The 18,825-nt window shown below is 37.0% G+C and overlaps 1 protein-coding gene across 1 annotated transcript in view; it reads right to left on the bottom strand.

Annotated features, from left to right (window-relative positions):
- Positions 1-5,773, bottom strand: part of gata6 (GATA binding protein 6) — a 19,086-nt gene extending 13,313 nt beyond the window's left edge. The window contains exons 1-3 of the mRNA XM_061920570.1: positions 5,615-5,773; positions 4,345-5,263; positions 2,004-2,176 (exon numbers count right to left, since the gene is read on the bottom strand). Coding sequence (XP_061776554.1) covers positions 2,004-2,176; positions 4,345-5,197 — 1,026 coding nt within the window. The 5' untranslated portion in view covers positions 5,198-5,263; positions 5,615-5,773. The remainder of the gene's footprint in view (positions 1-2,003; positions 2,177-4,344; positions 5,264-5,614) is intronic.
- Between the last annotated feature and the right edge of the window lie 13,052 nt (positions 5,774-18,825).

The following is an 18,825-nucleotide window of genomic DNA, read 5'->3' as shown; positions in this document are numbered from 1 at the left end:
TTTAAAAAATCTACTAATAAGCCCTTTTAAAAACTACTAATAAGTCATTTTACAAACTACTAATAAGTCATTTTACAAACTACTAATAAGTCATTAATAATACGTAATTTTACAATTTCTTACAAAAGCCACTTAATCTGTGACAATTTATCAAGGAAAAGTGGTAATAGTACAAGCATTAGGTCATGATTTTACAAGAGAACCTGTTGCAGTTTATGAAAAACACAATTTGAAATATTCCGGAGGAAAAATTTAACTGTAAGAATCAACTTGGATTCTTATGCAAAGAAGTCTGAAGGCTAAGAGAAAAGAGTCATTGTCATTATTTTCCTGTTTTGAGAAACTATTTTTAACATAGCATTTTTTTCCCTATTCATTAAAATAAGCATGGATGTTGATTAGAAAGGACTTTGAATGCTGTGAGAAAAAGTTACAGTTTTTTATCATTTGGGTTATTTTTATTCAATATTTTAGAAACAATTTCTCATACAGTAACTCATTTAAAATATATATATTTTTATAACAAAAAACGTGTATATTTATGTGAAAGATGCTGCAAGGAAAAAAGTCATGATATGTACCATTTTGATTTGACATGCATAACAATACATTTCGACATTTATATGGACATTTATACAAAAAAAAGTCTGGAGGCTAAGAGAAAATGTCATAATATTTGCCATTTTTACCTATTTTTCCCACTGTTTTTAAAATCCTATTTTTATAAGAATAAACATACATAATTTTGCTAAAAAAAATAAAATAAAAATAAAAAGTCTTAATGCTGTGTGTAAAAAGTTGTAATATTTGTATCTTAATTTGATGTCCCCAGGTTTAGCAATAATTTATAACAATATTACTGTTTTATCACAATTTATGCATAAAATATTTTATAACAATACATTTCTACATTAATGCAAAAGACTTTGAATGCTTGCATATAATTTTACTTTGCTTTTTTTAATTTTATTTTTAGAAAATATGTTCCTGAAAGGGATAAGCGGTACAAAAACGGACGGATGGATGGATGTCTTATACAGTAGACAATTTTTAAATAATTATTTTTGCAAGAATAAACTTATGCAAAATAATTGACTCTTACAAGGAAAACAATTAATAATATGTGGGTTCTGCAGCCCTTTAAGACACTTGTGATTTAGGGCTATATAAATAAACATTGATTGATTGATTGAATATTTGCCATTTAGTTTTTCCCCTATTTCGTAAAACATTTATTATACAGTAATTGATTTAAAGATAATACTTTTCTAACAAGAAACTTGTATATTTATGCGAAATAAGTCTAAATCTTACAAGGAAAAACAAGTAATATTTGCAATTTTTGGTTATTTTTTCCTTATGGTTTTAGAAACAATTTCTTATACAGAAATGTATTTATTTACTTTAACAATAAACTTGTACATTGGTGAAAAGAAGTCTGAATGCTATGAGAAAAAGCATATTTATGTTTGTAATTAGTTTTTTTTATTTATAGAAACTATTTCTCAAACAGTCATTAATTGAAGAATGTTTTTTTTAATGAATTCTGAATTGTGCAAGAAAACCAACATTTTATCAGAAAAAACTGTCTAAATATTTGTTGAGATGTAAATCATGATACCAAACAGACAAGTTGAACGATTACAAAAATAAATATTCAACCATAATACAATTTTTTTATTTTATTTTAGACCCATTTAAAAAATAAGACTCATTTCAATAGACAGACAACAGGTCGTTTCATTTGGGACACACAATCCAATGAATCCAATACAATATCTGCAATAATGATGAATTATAAATTGTAACAATATGTTTATTAAATTGGAAGTTCAATGCATCATACTGACAATATTATTTGACAGTCCTAATACTGTCTGATCAGTTCAAGGTGGAGCTTGTGAGAGTGTGTAGGTGTCCCTAATGAAGTGTCCCATGGGTGTATGTCACATTCCTTATAGTAAAAATAAAGATTTAGTAATGTGTGATCATATAATGCTCACCGTGCGTTTCTGCGGTTTAATGAGTGGTCTGCTGAGGCCATTCATCTTGCTATAGAGACCGCAGGCATTGCAAAGGAAGTGTCCGGTGCCATCACGCCTCCAAAGTGGCGTGGAGATGGAGCCACAGTTCACACACTCCCTGCTCTCCCCCATGTCGTCCAGAATGTCGGAAACTGCACAATAAAACATTGCAAGGAAATGATATTGGAGTTTCATATTGCAGTTATAATTGAAAAAGATTACAAAGACATCCACCTGGGGATACAGTAGGTTGATCAGCAAAGCTAAAATTGGCCTTATAGTGTGTCAATATATGTTTGAATGTATGTTTGAATGTTGTCTGTCTATCTGTGTTGGCGCTACGATGAGGTGGCGACTTGTCCAGGGTGTACACCGCCTTCTGCCTGAGTGCAGCTGGGATAGGCTCCAGCACACCCGCGACCCGAGAGGGACAAGCGGTTGAAAATGAATGGATGGACATTACAGACCAGCTTGTTATGATTAAATATTGAATTTTGCTTAAAATATGCACAAAAAATTAAAAAAATCAAATAAAAAATGTAAAATGTTAAACAATATATTTCAGTAAAATTTATTTTTAAGGTAATCGCACATTTTTGTGTGTTTCGGGAAGTTTCACGCACAAACAAATTGTGTACATTTTGAGACATTTTACCTTTTCAGTTGAATCACAACACTTAATGTAGTCATTTTTCAAAATGAATGCCATTATTTACTTAGGCTGGCCAAAAAACTAAATCATAATCAAGTTTATATATTTATTAGGCAGAAAGGTCAACTTCATATTTTGAGGCTTCAGAGCAATCAGAGAATATATATTTTCATGTACATGCACAAATGATATCATTTAATATATTTTAATATATTTTAAACTTTACTTTTAGCTCAGCTATAAAAGAAAATGTACAGTAGCGTTGTCGCTTGAGCTGTACCATTATTTAAGCTAACGTGTTTTTACACAAATTAAATGGCAAAAAAAGTGCAACATTCTTTTTTTAATAAGAAAAAAACGATTTTATATGCACACACTTGATCTGTGATTGATTCTGTTTATTTATGTGGCACAGTCACAAAAGTGTGTTTTTAAGCACATAAAATAGCAAAATCATAATGGAAATAACCTATAACATTTTACAATTACCAATTATTTTCAACTGTAATTTTAAACAAAAGAAGGATTTCTATGACATTGCATCATTATTAGTATTATTTAAGGTCAGTAAAGTCATTTTTAATGCAGACTTAAAAGCAAAATCTGTAAATAATACATTATAATTGGATTTGACATTTTTTAAACTCGCATTTAATCATAAAAGAAAAAATAAAGTTAAATTATGTTATCACTTGAGCTATAATGAAGTGCAGCACCATTTAATGGTAAAATACATTTTGCAATTTAGTTTTTTTATACACACAATGTCGAAAGACGCACATAATCTTGCTTTTTCACTCTGATTTGTTATTTCTTTTTAAATAAGATGTTAATGATTTTTGCCACATTTTTTAATGACTGACTTGTGTTATTTAGGCTTAGCAGAGCAACACATGTGTGGTTTTACTTTCACAAAATGTAAAAATGACATAATTTTGCGTTTACCTTCTTTTTAACTAGAATTATAATTAAAAATAAATTGTAATAAATGTAACTAGTAAATGATTTGTGTTATTTAGGCCTATCAAAATGAGATATTTTCTTAATGATGTGCACAAAATGTTAAGAGAAGCCATAAAAATGTGTTACCTTTCCAATTGTATGTGCACAAATTGGAAAAAGAAGGACAATATTTTGCTTTCTGACTATATATATATATTTTTCATTTAAATTATTTTGCAATGTATTAATAATTATATGTATTATTTAGGCTTATCAAAGTGGCATTGTTTTATTACGTGCTCAAAATATTGAAAAAAATAAAAATATTTTTTCTGTTACTTTTTAACTTTGACTTAAAAATATTTTTGTTTCAATATAAAGTCAAAGTTAAAGTACCAATGATTGTCACACACATACTAGATGTGGCGAAATTATTCTCTGCATTTGACCCATCACCCTTGATCATGTTGTCACTTCATCGAAAAATATTTGTAATATTTAGGATTAGGGGGACAAGCGGTAGTAAATGCATGGGTTAGCAGAAATGTGTGTATTTACGCACAGGAAAAGTCCAATGAAGCATGTTGCGTTCTGTCCATAATGAGTTGCGTTAATAGTGTTTAAAATAGTGAGAAAAATGTGTTTTTATACGAATAAAATGGCAAAAAAGCTGTGCAATTTTGAAAAGTGAAGTTCTTGAAATATTTGAGGTGATTTTAGTTTTACCTCCATTGGGACCACGGATCAAAGGTGCCCCCCTGCTCTGCAAGGTGTGCAGCATGCTGTTGTCAAAAGGCCCCCCGGTCCAAGGCGTGGCCAGCTGGGAGAGCTGAGGGCCCACATAGGGCGAGTAGGGCCCCGGGTAGGCCGCGCTCAGTGGCCGGGAGAGGCCGTACTGCTCGGCCCGGTTGGCCACATTCAGTGTGTTGCTGTAGGCAATGTCCCGGCCGGTGCCGTTGTTCATGGGCGGACTCGGAGGGTAGTGGAAGCGGCCAGACCCGTGGGGGCTCCCGGTGCTGTAGGAGGGGCTCTCGGGGGCGGAATGCGACCACACCGAGTGGCTGGAGACGGCGTGGCCGGGCTGCGTGGAGCCGCCGCCCGCTTGCAGGTAGGACAGGCTGGGGATCATGGAGCCCACCCTGGAGCTCGGCACGTACACGGGGGAGTTGGGGCTGGAGTGCATATAACCGCCGCTGGAGGAATCATATCCGCTCTGGCTCTGCGCGGCGGCGATGGCGAGGGTCTGGTACATGTCGGAGGGGTCCACCAGCAGGCCGGCGGCCTTGTGCGAGCCCCCGGACAGAACCAGCTTGCTGCCCTGCAGGTCTAGATCCGTAAAGAGTGGCACGTCCTCGCCGGCGCACAGGTGGTTGCTGTGGTGTCCGAAGTGGGCGTAAGGGTGGAGTGTTCTGCCGCCCAGCGGGTCAAGGTCGCCGGGGGAAGTCCTCAGCTCGTCCGGGGTGTGCGCGCCGCTCCGTCGGCTGTCACCGCCGGGCAGGTAGCTCGGCTCGGCCGGCGACCCTGGGCTGCTGGAGGCTTCTCGCTTGACCATGGACCAGCCGGTTTCGCCCAGGTCCATCCAGGAGCACTTTCCATACACCTTGGAGGGTTAACGGGAGTCGAAATATCCAGGGAGGTCTTCACCCTGCGGACACGTTACAGTGAGCACGCGTGGATGCCTCATATCTGGAACTGCAGCAGAAAAATAACGCTTTCTATCTTCACCCGCGTTTTTCTCAACCCCCTTAAGTCGCACCAGCCCAATATTTCTAGCAAAACCAGACAACAGCCTTAACTATAAAACGGCCTTTAGACAAAAAAAAATACTCTTCTCCCACAGGCAAGTGGGAGTTAAATAAAGACAAGTCAGATAAGCCCACGCAATATGTCTTCACAAAAAAAAAAAAAAAAAAAAAGATAAGAAGCAGATAAGAAGAGGCTGCAGTGCCAAAATGAGCATCTATTTTACAGTGGGGGGGAGAGGGGGGGTACGTACCTGCTCAATGGTGTGCCATAGGTGTCACGCACACGCACACGCGCGCACACGCAAAAAACAAGCAAGAAGTCCGAGTGGGAGACGGCGGGTTAGTTTCTCTTCTCTCCTGTGAGCGAAAATGCAGCGCAGGAGTCAGCACAGCCAGACCTGGTTCTGCAGGGGGCGTGGCCGAAACTAGTGGGGGGGAGGGGGGAGGGTCTGAGGGGGCGTGGTCTCCTGCGCTCGCCCTCCAATCAATCAAGCTGCACAGAAGTGCGCTATAAAAAAAAAAAAGTGGTTTTCAATGAGGTGAATTAAATGATGAATTGTCCGGCAAGTGACCTTTTTTTTTTTTTTTTTTTAACTTTTTCAATGAATGTTGTTTGTCTTTAAAAAGAAAAATAAGAAATATATAATAGACAAAAATAAATACTATACACACAAATAACAAAATCGTCTTTTTCCCTGTGGTTTTTAAAATAACGTTTAATTGTCTGGATTTGTAACAAATTAGCATTTTCTTTCTCTCGTGTTTAGTGCAAACATCTTCTAATATTTGTGACAATTTTATCAAATCTTATCATTATCAAGTATACAATGTATTTTCAAATGTTCTATCATTATTAAGTATACAATGTTTTTTCAAATGTTCTATCATTATTAAGTATACAATGTTTTTTTAAATGTTCCATTATTATTAAGTATACAACATTTGTTTTAAATATTCTATCATTATTAAGTATACTATTTTTTTATTTATAATGTATCGAAAATACCGCACTAATATTAGCATGTTGTGATTGTGCGGTTGTATTTATTATGAAAATTATAATCAACCACATTCTATATTTGTTTTAATACTGTAAATATTGGGGGCATTATTGAAGATAATTTGACCTCCTAACAGTTTCCTTCCAGTGAATTATGATGTAAATGTGCTATTATTATTAAGTATAAAATATTAGTTTTAAATGTTCTATCATTATTAAGTATACAATTTTTCTTATTTATCGAAAATACCACACTAATATTAGCATGATGGTGCTGTTGTATTTATTATGAAAATTATAATCAACCACATTCTATATTTGTGTTAATACTGTAAATATTAGGGGCATAATTGAAGATAATTTGACCTCTTAACAGTTTCCTTCCAGTGTATTATAGTTTAAAATGTGTATTTTTTTGTTTTAGTAAACAAATAAAAAATGTCCATTGTCTTTTCGTTTGTTACATTATCGTACAATTTAAATATATATGCATTGTTTATTGTTTTGTTGCTCCTCCTGTTTTAAAATATATTACTATTTGATGAAATTAGGTCAAATGAATGAGAACCTAATCAATGCATTGTTGCATGACTCAATCCCCCTTCTTGATCAATAAAACACCTTTTTCGATTGCATGTCAAATGTGTATTAATATCTTTGAACTCAATGAGAGATTCCATGCATGCTGCAGGAGTTTGAAGCAACTTTAAGGGTGAAATGAATAAGATATTGGTCAGAAAATGTGCATCTATGTGTGGGCGGCAGTCAAGGTGCTGACTCGTGTCTTTTGTTGATTGAGGATGATCAATAAATTCCGTCGCTAATTAGTTTATTTAACAAGTGAGAGGTGAGGTGACTGCGGGGATGGCTCTTTTTTTTTTGTTTTAATGTACAGAGAGACACCAATTCACACTGAGCTGATCAAAAGAGGTGTCAAATCGAATCATTCCACTCATTAAGCGCCTCTTCGTCTATGGTATGTGTGTGCGTGCGCATGCACGCGTGTGTGCGTGCGCGTGCGTGCGAGACAGTGTTTTCAAACTTGGAGGTGTCATGATTAATGCTTGCAACTCTCTTACATGTTTATTTTGATTTTATTTGTTTTATTTTTTTTAAATAGGGTTTAACCTGTTTCATCTAAATACATAATTGTGTTAACAGTATTTCAAACAAAAAAAAAAGTTGGATTTAGTCTTTCATTTCCGAAATAATTCAAAAGTATGAAGTGTTATTAAAACACGTGCAGCCCTTGTATTGGTGTCCCTAATGAAGTGACCATATAGAGCTATTTGAATTAGCCATACACAAACAGAGGTCCAAACTGAAAAAAATTATTTATTACTGTAAATTGTCTGAGATATTATTTTTGGTAGTAGTAGCTGAAATATAATTTACCGTATTTCCTTGAATTGCCGCCGGGGCGCTAATTAATTTAAAACCTCTTCTCACTCCTGCGCTTACTACCAAAGGTATGCAGTAAAAATTTGAGTGTGATGTAAGCTTGGATCTTAAATCCTACTGAATAGCTCTTAATCTTCTTCCATTTATACAATTTCAAATTACCGGTATTGAAATCAGCCTCCACCATTTTGAAAATGATGACAGGAGAAGTGTCACTCGTGACGTCACAAGTTTGACCAGGTGGTAATACTAAGCATGCGCTAATTATTTTGCGAAGCGAGTTTGACCAGACAGTAATTCAAGGCAGGCGCATACTATATGCCCTGCGGCAATTCAAGGAAATACGGTATTATATAATGTGTTAATATTCGTTATCATAGCAGTATAACAGCAATTGATCTATTTCGATTCGATTAATCATGTATTACATTTCATTAACTTATTTGAATTGGAAAAAAACAATACATCAACAATATCAAATAGTTATAGTAAAAATAATTGAAAAAATAGGTAAAACACAGGGGCCCAAATGAGACAAATCTGTAAATAATGACTTAAATGTGCCATTAATTATTAAAATCATTAAATAAATAACGACATCGTGAAATAATGAAACCAATAATACATAATTACATGTAATTTTACATTGAATAAATTAATTACATATTCAATACCACGTTATGTATTTAATTTCAATAATATAAAATACATGATATATTTAGGTGATTATTTCAAGAATATTTTAATTTAGTTTGTCCAATTTGGCCCTCCGTACACGTGCAGGTGAACGCAATTGTGCTTTTAATGACAAATATGTGCACAGGTTGTAGTGGAGGAGCTGCATGGAGTGTTTGGTCAATGACGTCACTCCCACCCCAGCACGGCGCGTATCAGGCATGGCGTTGACCTGACTTGGTCTAAGTGTGGGAGGAACACAACCTCCTGCCCACGCATGAAAGCTACATGCGGGCTACTGGCTACCCTGTCCCCCTAAAATCAACCATACACTTTTTTTTTTTTTGTCAAAGTTCGGACTCACCAGACGTGATGAATGAGGTGTTGTTTTTCTCCCACGCTGTGACGCTCCGTGCATGTGAGGAGAAGTGACATGACGCCACCATGTCTCCAAGTCTTATCCTCCATGCACGCCCAGAACCGCAGAAGCTGGAGAACCGGACCCTGCAGAACCCCCGGGGTTTCACTCGTGTATCTGAAATGGTAACAATGATTAATAATGGCAGTCTTGTGTGCAGTTTTAGCAGAATGATCCACTTCATCTTTGGTAGTCATTATCTAGAATACACTGTGTGTGTGTGTGTGTGTGTGTGTGTGTGTGTGCGTGTGCGTGTGCGTGTGTGTGTGTGTTCATTAAAAAGCACGCTCATTGTGATTATCACATCTTTATCTTCTTGTTGTGGATGATGGCGACTGTGCACATGACTGTTTGGTCTCCATCCTCCTCACCATATGTTGTAAGATTCGCTCTCCAACACTTACTGGATGCCCCGATTCCTTGAAGGGAGAGAAAACAAAATTACAGTATCATGATAATTAATAGCAGAACAACTGGAACACCTTTTTAAACATATGGTGTCAGGCTGGAGGATTTAATTAACAACAACAACAACAAAAATATACTTAAATTATATATACGCACATATATAAATGTATATACAGTATATACATATATAGATGAATACATATATATTTATATACATAAATATGGATATACACATATATATATATGTATATACATAAATATGTATGTGTGTATTCATATTTGTATTTATCTACATATATTAATTCATGTATATACACACACATATATACATATATGTATGTACATGCATGCATATATAAAAATGTCTATATATACATATGTACATACTTATATGCATATGTGCACATATATTTATACACATTTATACCTGAATATACATTAATATATATACATATGTGTGTGCATATATATATATATATATATATATATATATATATATATATATATATATATATATATATATATATATATATATATATATATATATATGTATTAGGGGTGTGGGAAAAAAATTGATTCGAATTTGAATCGCGATACTCAAGTTGTGCGATTCAGAATCGATTATCATTTTTAAAAAATCGACTTATTTAATTTTATTTCATTTTTTTTCAATCCAACAAAACAATACATAGCAATACCATAACAATGCAATACAATTCCAAAACCAAACCTGACCCAGCAACACTCAGAACTGCAATAAACAGAGCAATTGAGAGGAGACACAAATACGACACAGAACAAACCAGAAGTAGTGAAACAAAAATGAATCCTATCAACAGTATCAATATTAGTTATCATTTTAAACATAGCAGTGATTAAAAATCACTCATTGACATTATCATTAGACATGTATAAAAAAAGAACAAAAGTGTCACAGTAGCTTACACTTGCATCGCATCTCATAAGCTTGACAACACACTGTGAGCAATGTTTTCACAAAGATAAAACAAGTCATATTTTTGGTTCGTTTAATAGTTAAAACAAATTTACATTATTGCAATCAGTTAATAAAACATTGCCCTTTGCAATTATAAAAGCTTTTAAAAAAAGATCTACTACTCTGCTAGCATGTCAGCAGACTGGGGTAGATCCTGCTATATATGTATATGTATATGTATATGTATATATATATATATATATATATATATATGTATGTATATACATACATATGTATATATATATGTGTGTGTGTGTGTATATACATATGTATATATATATACACATACAAAGATATGTATGTGCGTACATATATATGTATATACATATATATACGTACATATATATAAATATATGTATATACATACATATATATGTATATACATACATATGTATGTATATACATATATATATGTATATACATACATATATATGTATATACATATATATATGTATATAAATACATATACGTACATATATACTGTATATAAGTATATACATACATATATATATGTATATACGTATGTATGTGTATATATATATATATATATATATATGTATGTGTATATATATATATATATATATATATGGGGCTGAATAGCTTGGTTGGTAGAGCGGCAGTGCCAGCAAATTTTTTATTGACATCCAGCATCAGACCTATCCATTACATCATATTTGCATTCATCATACATCTATTGTCTGCCCTAAATGTCAAAATATTTTGTTTATATTCCAACGATGCTACCCTTCACCCCCAAAAAATAGAAAAACAGCAAGAAAACTAACCAAACCAAAGTAATAATAATATTTACAAATACATCAATTATTTAAAAAAAATATATATATATAATACTAATACTAATTATAATAAAACATTGAATGACATAATATAAACATATAGAGCAACAACAAAATATGTAAAGACATATATGGAGTTTAATCACTAATCCGAGAAAATAAAATCAGGCTTATGGGCGTGACATAATTGACCCAGTTTTCCCAGTATGCATTAAATTTCTCCGATTTATAATTAATAAAAGCCGTCATCTTATTCATTTTATAAATGTCCATTACAAGTTCCATCCATTGCTTCAAAGTTCAAAGTTGACCATTTTTAAGTAAAGTTTTTTTTTTTTAATAATCTATTTTTTAATAACTGATTTGATCAAACTGTGTCCCATAAATCAGAAAATAAAAGTAGAAAGCGCTCTGTAAAATGTGATCAATTTAAATGTTCCTATTAGTTTTAAGCATTTTAACAATCGATTGAAATATGAATAGTAATTTAATTAATTGAATGATTACAGCATTGGCACCACGGTGCAACAGGGGTTAGTGCTGTTGCCTCACAATAAGAAGATCCTGGATATGAACCCCTGGCTCGGGGTCTTTGTGTGGAGTTTGCATCTTCTCCCCGTGACTGCGTGCCTTCCCTCCGGGTACTCCGGCTTCCTCCCACCTCCAAAGACATGCACCTGGGGATAGGTTGTGTGTGAATGTTGACTGTCTATCTGTGTTGGCAAGTGTGCAGAGTTGACCCCGCCTTCCCTGCTGGGATAGGCTCCAGCGACCCCTAGAGGGACAAGCGGTAGAAAATGGATGGACTTCAATATCTTATTACACTGATAATTAATACTTATTACTTATCCTAAATGATATTTATTTTAAACATCCATCCATCCATTTTTTACCGCTTGTCCATTTTGAGGTCGCGTGGGGTCGCTAGAGCCTATCTTAGCTGCATTCGGGAGGAAGGCAGTGTACACCCTGGACAAGTCGCCACCTCATTGCAGGGCCAACACACTAGGGCCCATTTAGTGTTGCCAATCAACCTATCCCCAGGTGCATGTCTTTGGAGGTGGGACGAAGCCGGAGTACCCGGAGAGAAGGCACGCAGTCACGGGGAGGACATGCAAACTCCACACAGAAAGATCCTGAGCCTGGGATTGAACCCAAGACTGCTCGGGACCTTCGTATTGTGAGGCAGATGCACTTACCCCTCTGTTACTGTGCTGCCCTTATTTTGACCATAAACCTGATTTTATCATTGTTATTGTTAAAGTAATCTTATAAAATAGATATTTTGTGCTTCTGCTTTCAAGCAAAGATGACCACCACCTCACCTGTGTCAAATAAAAGAGACTGTTGACACTTTCAAATTGGTCACCTGCGTCCTCCATTTCCTGTTTGTGTCGCCGTTCCCACCCTTTTTTGTTTTTGATTTTATGGTAGGGTTGAAAACCCGGCACAGGGAAAGGTGTGGCCTTGTCGGAGTGTTGCAGCCGGCGTTCCAACTCCCAACCGAGCGCTGTTTGAGGTAGTAGATGATTAAACAAAACCACGACAGGTGTAAACGCAACCTTTGTCATGGACGGCCTTGCACGTAGCCTGACTCGCCCACAGGGAACGTCCACGCCGGCTTACCTGCACGTGTGTGTTATTTCACATGATGTCATATCATCCTGACAGCAGCCTCAGGTGCATTTGACCCCGACTTAGAGCCCCTTATGGTTGTGGCCCTAAAGAACCACATCGTTTTTATCCCAGGACAGTAAAGTAATCCTATTGATTTATTTAATGCTGCCATCTAATGCATGAATAAGAAGTCCAAAGTCCTTTTAAAACTGGACAATATAGTGCAGGGGTCGGCAATCCGCGGCTCTTTGAGCACTCTGACTTGGCTCAGCCGCATACTTGCCGACCGCCCGGAGAAGTCTGGTAGATTTTCAGATTTCAGTGTCTCTACCAGAAATCTCCCGGTTAACATTTTTCGATTTTCACCCAGACATCAACTTTGCGGGCGTGCCGTGATGACATTGCCTCTAACATCCTTTCTACATGTCATTGCGCCAGAATTATCATTATGCTATCTGGGTGCCGGCTGTCCGGTCACATTTTGGATGCGACCTCTATCTGAACGCATGCGCAACTGCAAGGCATACTTGGTCAACAACTATACAGGTCACACTGAAGGTTGTGATATAAACAACTTTAACACTCTTACTAATATGCGCCACACTGTGAACCCACACCAAAGAAGGACAAACACATTTCGGGAGAACATCCGCACTATAACACAACATAAACACGACAGAACAAATACCCAGATTCCCATGTATCCCTAACTCTTCCAGGCTACATTATACACCCCCACCCCCCCATCCCCGCCCACCTCAACTGACGCACGGAGGGGTGGGGGTGTATAATGTAACCCGGAAGAGTTAGAGATACATGGGATTCTGGGTATTTGTTCTGTCGTGTTTATGTTGTGTTGTATTGCGGATGTTCTCCCGAACTGTGTTTGTCATTCTTGTTTGGTGCGGGTTCACAGTGTGGCGCACATTACTAAGAGTGCTAAAGTTCTTTAAACGGCCACCCTCAGTGTGACCTGTATTGCTGTTGAATAAGGATGCCTTGCAGTCTCTGACGAGTGTTTGCATTAGCCTTATCAAACAATTCTTTAGGCTGGTAAGCTATTTGTACAAGCTGTAGAGGGCGCAAGCGGCAGTGCCATCAGTGTACGCCCTTACTATTGTTTATTGGGTGAACACCAGCGTACATTCGAGAGAATAATTACTCTGAATTACAGGAGCCTCACGGGAAAATTGGGAGGGTTGGCAGGTGTGACGCTGTCAAGCGGCATTTTCATATAAAACTCGCGTGTCAGAGACCCCTGGTTTATACATAGCACAAAGCAAAAAAAAACTCTGCATGCAGTATTATTTCATTATAAATTTCAAAAGAGTTATGTGGCTCCCATTGTTTTCTTCACTTTATGAAACAGGTCAAAATGGCTCTTTGAGTGGTAAAGGTTGCCGACCCCTCATCCAGTGTATCACAGCACACGACACAAACAAATGGTAGTTATAGAATCTTGATGCTTTTATTTTGGAAGGTTGGAAAGCGGTTACATTCTGATGACTGGTTTGAAAAAAAAAAAGAAGCACGCCTGGAAAGAGCCATCAGCCAGATAAGAGCATCCATCCATCACCTATTTGAACTCAAGGGTTCTAAAAGCCATTAGAAGCTGATAAGGCGGACAGGAGGGCACAATTCTTTACGCATCAGATCTGTCCTCTGCGAGCTATAACTGGGGTACTACGTTGTATAGTCCCATTAACAGCCATTGGACTTGTGTAGCACAGAAGGGAGTAATTGTTGTGTACTCACGGTTAGAGAAGGTGGAGACAACTAGAGTAATAGAAGTAGAAAGTCCAGTCTGCAAGTGGTAGAAAGACTTGTTAGAATTGAAGAAAGTACAATCCCTGTTTCCATATGAGTTGGGAAATTGTGTTAGATGTAAATATAAACTGATTACAATGATTTGCAAATCCCTTTCAACCCATATTCAGTTGAATGCACTAAAAAGACAAGATATTTGATGTTCAAACTCATAAACTTTTTTTTTTTTTGCAAATAATAATTAACTTAGAATTCCATGGCTGCAACTCGGGCCAAAGTAGTTGGGAAAGGACATGTTCACCACTGTGTTACATCACCTTTTCTTTTAACAACATTCAATAAAATGTTTGTGAACTGAGGAAACTAATTGTTAAAGCTTTGAAAGTGGAATTCTTTCCCATTCTTGTTTTATGTAGAGCTTCAGTCGTTCAACAGTCCGGGGTCTCCGCTGTCGTATTTTACGCTACCTAATGTGCCACACATTTTCGATGGGAAACAGGTCTGGAAAGTACCAGCACTCTTTTTTTATGAAGCCACGCTGTTGTAACACTTGTCTTGCTGAAATAAGCAGGGGCGTCCATGATAACGTTGCTTGGATGACAACATATGTTGCTCCAAAAACTGTATGGACCTTTCAGCATTAATGATGCCTTCACAGATGTGTAAGTTACCCATGCCTTGGGCATTAATACACCCCCATACCATCACAGATGCTGGCTTTTGAACTTTGCGCCTATAACAATCCGAATGGTTATTTTCCTCTTTGGACTCTATTTTCCTCTTCTGGAGGACACCACGTCCTCTGTTTCCAAATATAATTTGAAATGTGGACTCGTCAGACCACAGAACACCTTTCCACTTTGCATCAGTCCATCTTAGGTGAGCTCGGGCCCAGCCAAACCAGCGGCGTTTCAGGATATTGTTGATAAATGGGTTTGGCTTTGCAAAGTAGAGTTTTAACTTGCACTTACGGATGTAGCGACCAACTGTAGTCACTGACAGTGGTTTTATGAAGTGTTCCTGAGCCCATGTGGTGATATCCTTTACACACTGATGTCGGTTTTTGATCCAGTACCGCCTGGGGGATCAAAAGTCCGTAATATCAACTAACGTGCAGTGATTCCTCCAGATTCTCTGAACCTTTTGATTATTTTACGGACCGTAGATTCTAAAAAACCTAAATTCCTTGCAACAGCTCGTTGAGAAACGTTGTTCTAAAACTGTTTGAAAATTTGCTTACAAATTGGTGACCCTCGCCCCATCCTTGTTTGTGATTTACTTAGCATTTTATGGAAGCTGCTTTTATACCCAATCATGGCACCCACCTGTTCCCAATTACTCTGCACACCTGTGGGACGTTCCATTTAAGTGTTCGATGCGCACTCCTCAACCTTATCAGTATTAACTGCCATCTTTCCCAACTTCTTTGTCATGTGTTGCAGGCATCAAATTCTAAAGTTAATGATTATTTGCAAAAAAAAAATGTTTATGAGTTTGAACATCAAATATGTTGTCTTTGTAGCATATTCAACTGAATATGGGTTGAAAAAGATTTGCAAATCATTGTATTCCGTTTATATTTACATCTAACACAATTTCCCAACTCATATGGAAATGGAGTTTTTACAGAGATACAAAGAATTGCTATTGCGACATCCAGTGGACACATTTAGAACAGCAGTTTCTTTCATTCAAAAATGTCAGGATAATTTTTATACTTAACGGGCCAGATAAAACCTTTTGGAACGTTTGAAACCCCTGCACATCAAGGGAAGGCAAAAAATTCCAGACAAAAAGCCTCTAAAGTATTATTATTGCATCATTTTAAGCAAGTATAATATCTTGGATTTAGATAATTTTCAGCTATTCATGGGCAGTTGCATCATCTTTAGAGTTCTAAATAAACTTACTCCTCCTCCCTTGACAGAATTTATTAATAGAAAACATAGCAGTCAAGTAAAGACCAGAGCAGTGACCAGAGGGGACTGCCACCTACAAAGGTGCAGGACTAAATTTGGCCAAATGGTGGGATCTCTCAGAGGCATACAGTCATGGAAGAGGCTGCCAGCCCATGTCAGAAACTGTGAAGCCTATTTAACATTTAAAACTGCACTGAAACACTGGTGGAAAACTAATCAGACATGTACACACAATTAAATTTTTCACTTGTTTTTTTTTTTTTTTTCTGTCCATGGTCTGTGCTCATGGTATGCGTGTAATGTGTAATGTCTTGTGATGTATGTATTCTTTTGTATCATGACCTGTTGAATGTTTACTGTATTAACCTGCCTTAGGACAACGGATGAAAAATGTGCTAACTCCGACATATTTACATTGTTGCTCTACGTTGATGAATATTCATTGTCCTACTTTAAAATACATAAATAAAATTGTTGTGTGCGCACTGAAAATTATTTGCAACTTGCCAAGATGTAAAAGTTGATTCGTGGAAATGTCTCTGGTTTTAAGAGCTACTCACTTGTTTGTATTCATTGACTTTACAGCATAATCTTAATCTTAGCATGCTGTCTATTTTAAGTGTTAAAATTGAGAAATAACTGTTCAAATAAGATATTTTGGTTTCCTCCCCACATAGAACATTTTGTTTAAAGGTTCCACAACATTCGGAGGATGCTTCATTTAAGAATTGCAAATAGAATATTGCTTGTTTTGGTTTTTTATTTCTATCTTAAAAGTCCTGCTAATTTCTAGATACAAAAACCCTTTCATTTAATATGTCTCATAAGGTAAAATTAAGTAACTGCATGGACAGATAATTTCACTAGTATTTTTGTCCTAAAATGTAGTCTTTCTATCTTATGTTTTCCCAGCTCTTATTTGCAGTGTCAGTTGGAGTGAAGGCATAAAACGGAGCCCCTAAAGCAGGGGTCTCAAACTCAATTTACCTGGGAGCCACTGGATGCAGAGTCTAAGTGAGGCTGGGCCGCAAGAAAAGATTTCTTATAAAAAATGTTGCCTACTCCTCAGCATGTCTAGTTGTCTCTGTGCAAATAAGACACGTCGGGGTGCCCCTGTGCTCAACAAAGAAATACTGCATCCTCCACTTTTTCCCGAATTGTCTTTGCATCACTAACCTTTCTCTTCACTGCAGGCTTTGAAAATGACATGTTTGTGGTAGTGGAATATATTTGTATTTAGCCGACACACGGAGAATAATGTTATTTCCGCAATGTGTGTTGTTCCGCTTTTCCTCCCTACGGCAACACAGCGGTCGGCGGATAATAGCCGGGAAAGTACCGGGATAGCGAGTGCAAAAAAGGGACGGCTCCCAGAGTGTTATCCGGCGTCATATGGACATATATGTAGTGTTTATCGTGTGAGGCAATGCAAATTAAATATTTAAAAAAACAAATAACGGTTTGAATTGGTCCAGGTTATCGGGGACTGTTATTACTGAAGGACAGGTGTCGCGGTGTGACTGCAGCCAGGCACGTAAGAAACCCCTCATCTCCATGGCAATGTTTCTGTCGCTTTCACTCATTTGCCGCTTTTCCACTGACGCAGGGGTAGGCAACCCAGAATGTTGAAAGAGCCATTTTGGACCCAAATAACACAACGCTGTCAAGCGCCATTCATATAAAGCTTGCGGGCCAAACTAACATTAAACTTTCATATTAAGGTGGGGGCCGCAAAATAACGTCTCGCGGGCCGCAATTGGCCCGTGGGCCGCGTGTCTGAGACCCCTGCTTAAAGGCCTACTGAAACCCACTACTACTGACCACGCAGTCTGATGGTTTATATATCAGAAATGAAATCTTAACATTGCAGCACATGCCCATAAGCCCGGGTTAGTTTACTAAATTACAATTTTAAATTTTGCGCCGAACTATCCTGCTGAAACGTTGCAGTATGATGATGCGTGCGCGTGACGTTACGCATTGTAGAGGACATTTTGTTCCAGCACCGTTCACAGCTATAAGTCTTCTGTTTTCATCGCATAATTCCACAGTATTTTGGACATCTGTGTTGCTAAATCTTTTGCAATTTGTTCAATGAATAATGGAGACGTCAAAGAAGAAAGCTGTAGGTGGGAAGCAGTGTATTGCGGCCGCCTTTAGCAACACAAACACAGCCGGTGTTTCATTGTTAACATTCCCGAAAGAAGACGGTGAAGCTTTACTATGGAACAGAGCGGTCCAACAAACACGGTTGGATTGGACCACACACACAAAGTACAGTGTATTATGCAGCGATCATTTTGAAAGATTGTGTTTCAAAGAGGGTCCCTTGCGAAGGGCATTGCCACCACCCGTCGACTGGTGCTGAACAAAGGTGCGGGGCCGACCTTAAGGTTGTAGAGGTACAACCATATAATGTCACTAAAACACTAGTAACAATAAGCAGATAAGGGATTTTCCAGA

This window comes from Nerophis ophidion, linkage group LG14, assembly GCF_033978795.1.
Source record: "Nerophis ophidion isolate RoL-2023_Sa linkage group LG14, RoL_Noph_v1.0, whole genome shotgun sequence".
Lineage (NCBI taxonomy): Eukaryota > Metazoa > Chordata > Actinopteri > Syngnathiformes > Syngnathidae > Nerophis > Nerophis ophidion.
The sequence above is the reverse complement of the archived record's forward strand: the minus strand, read 5'-3'. Positions and strand labels throughout refer to the sequence as shown.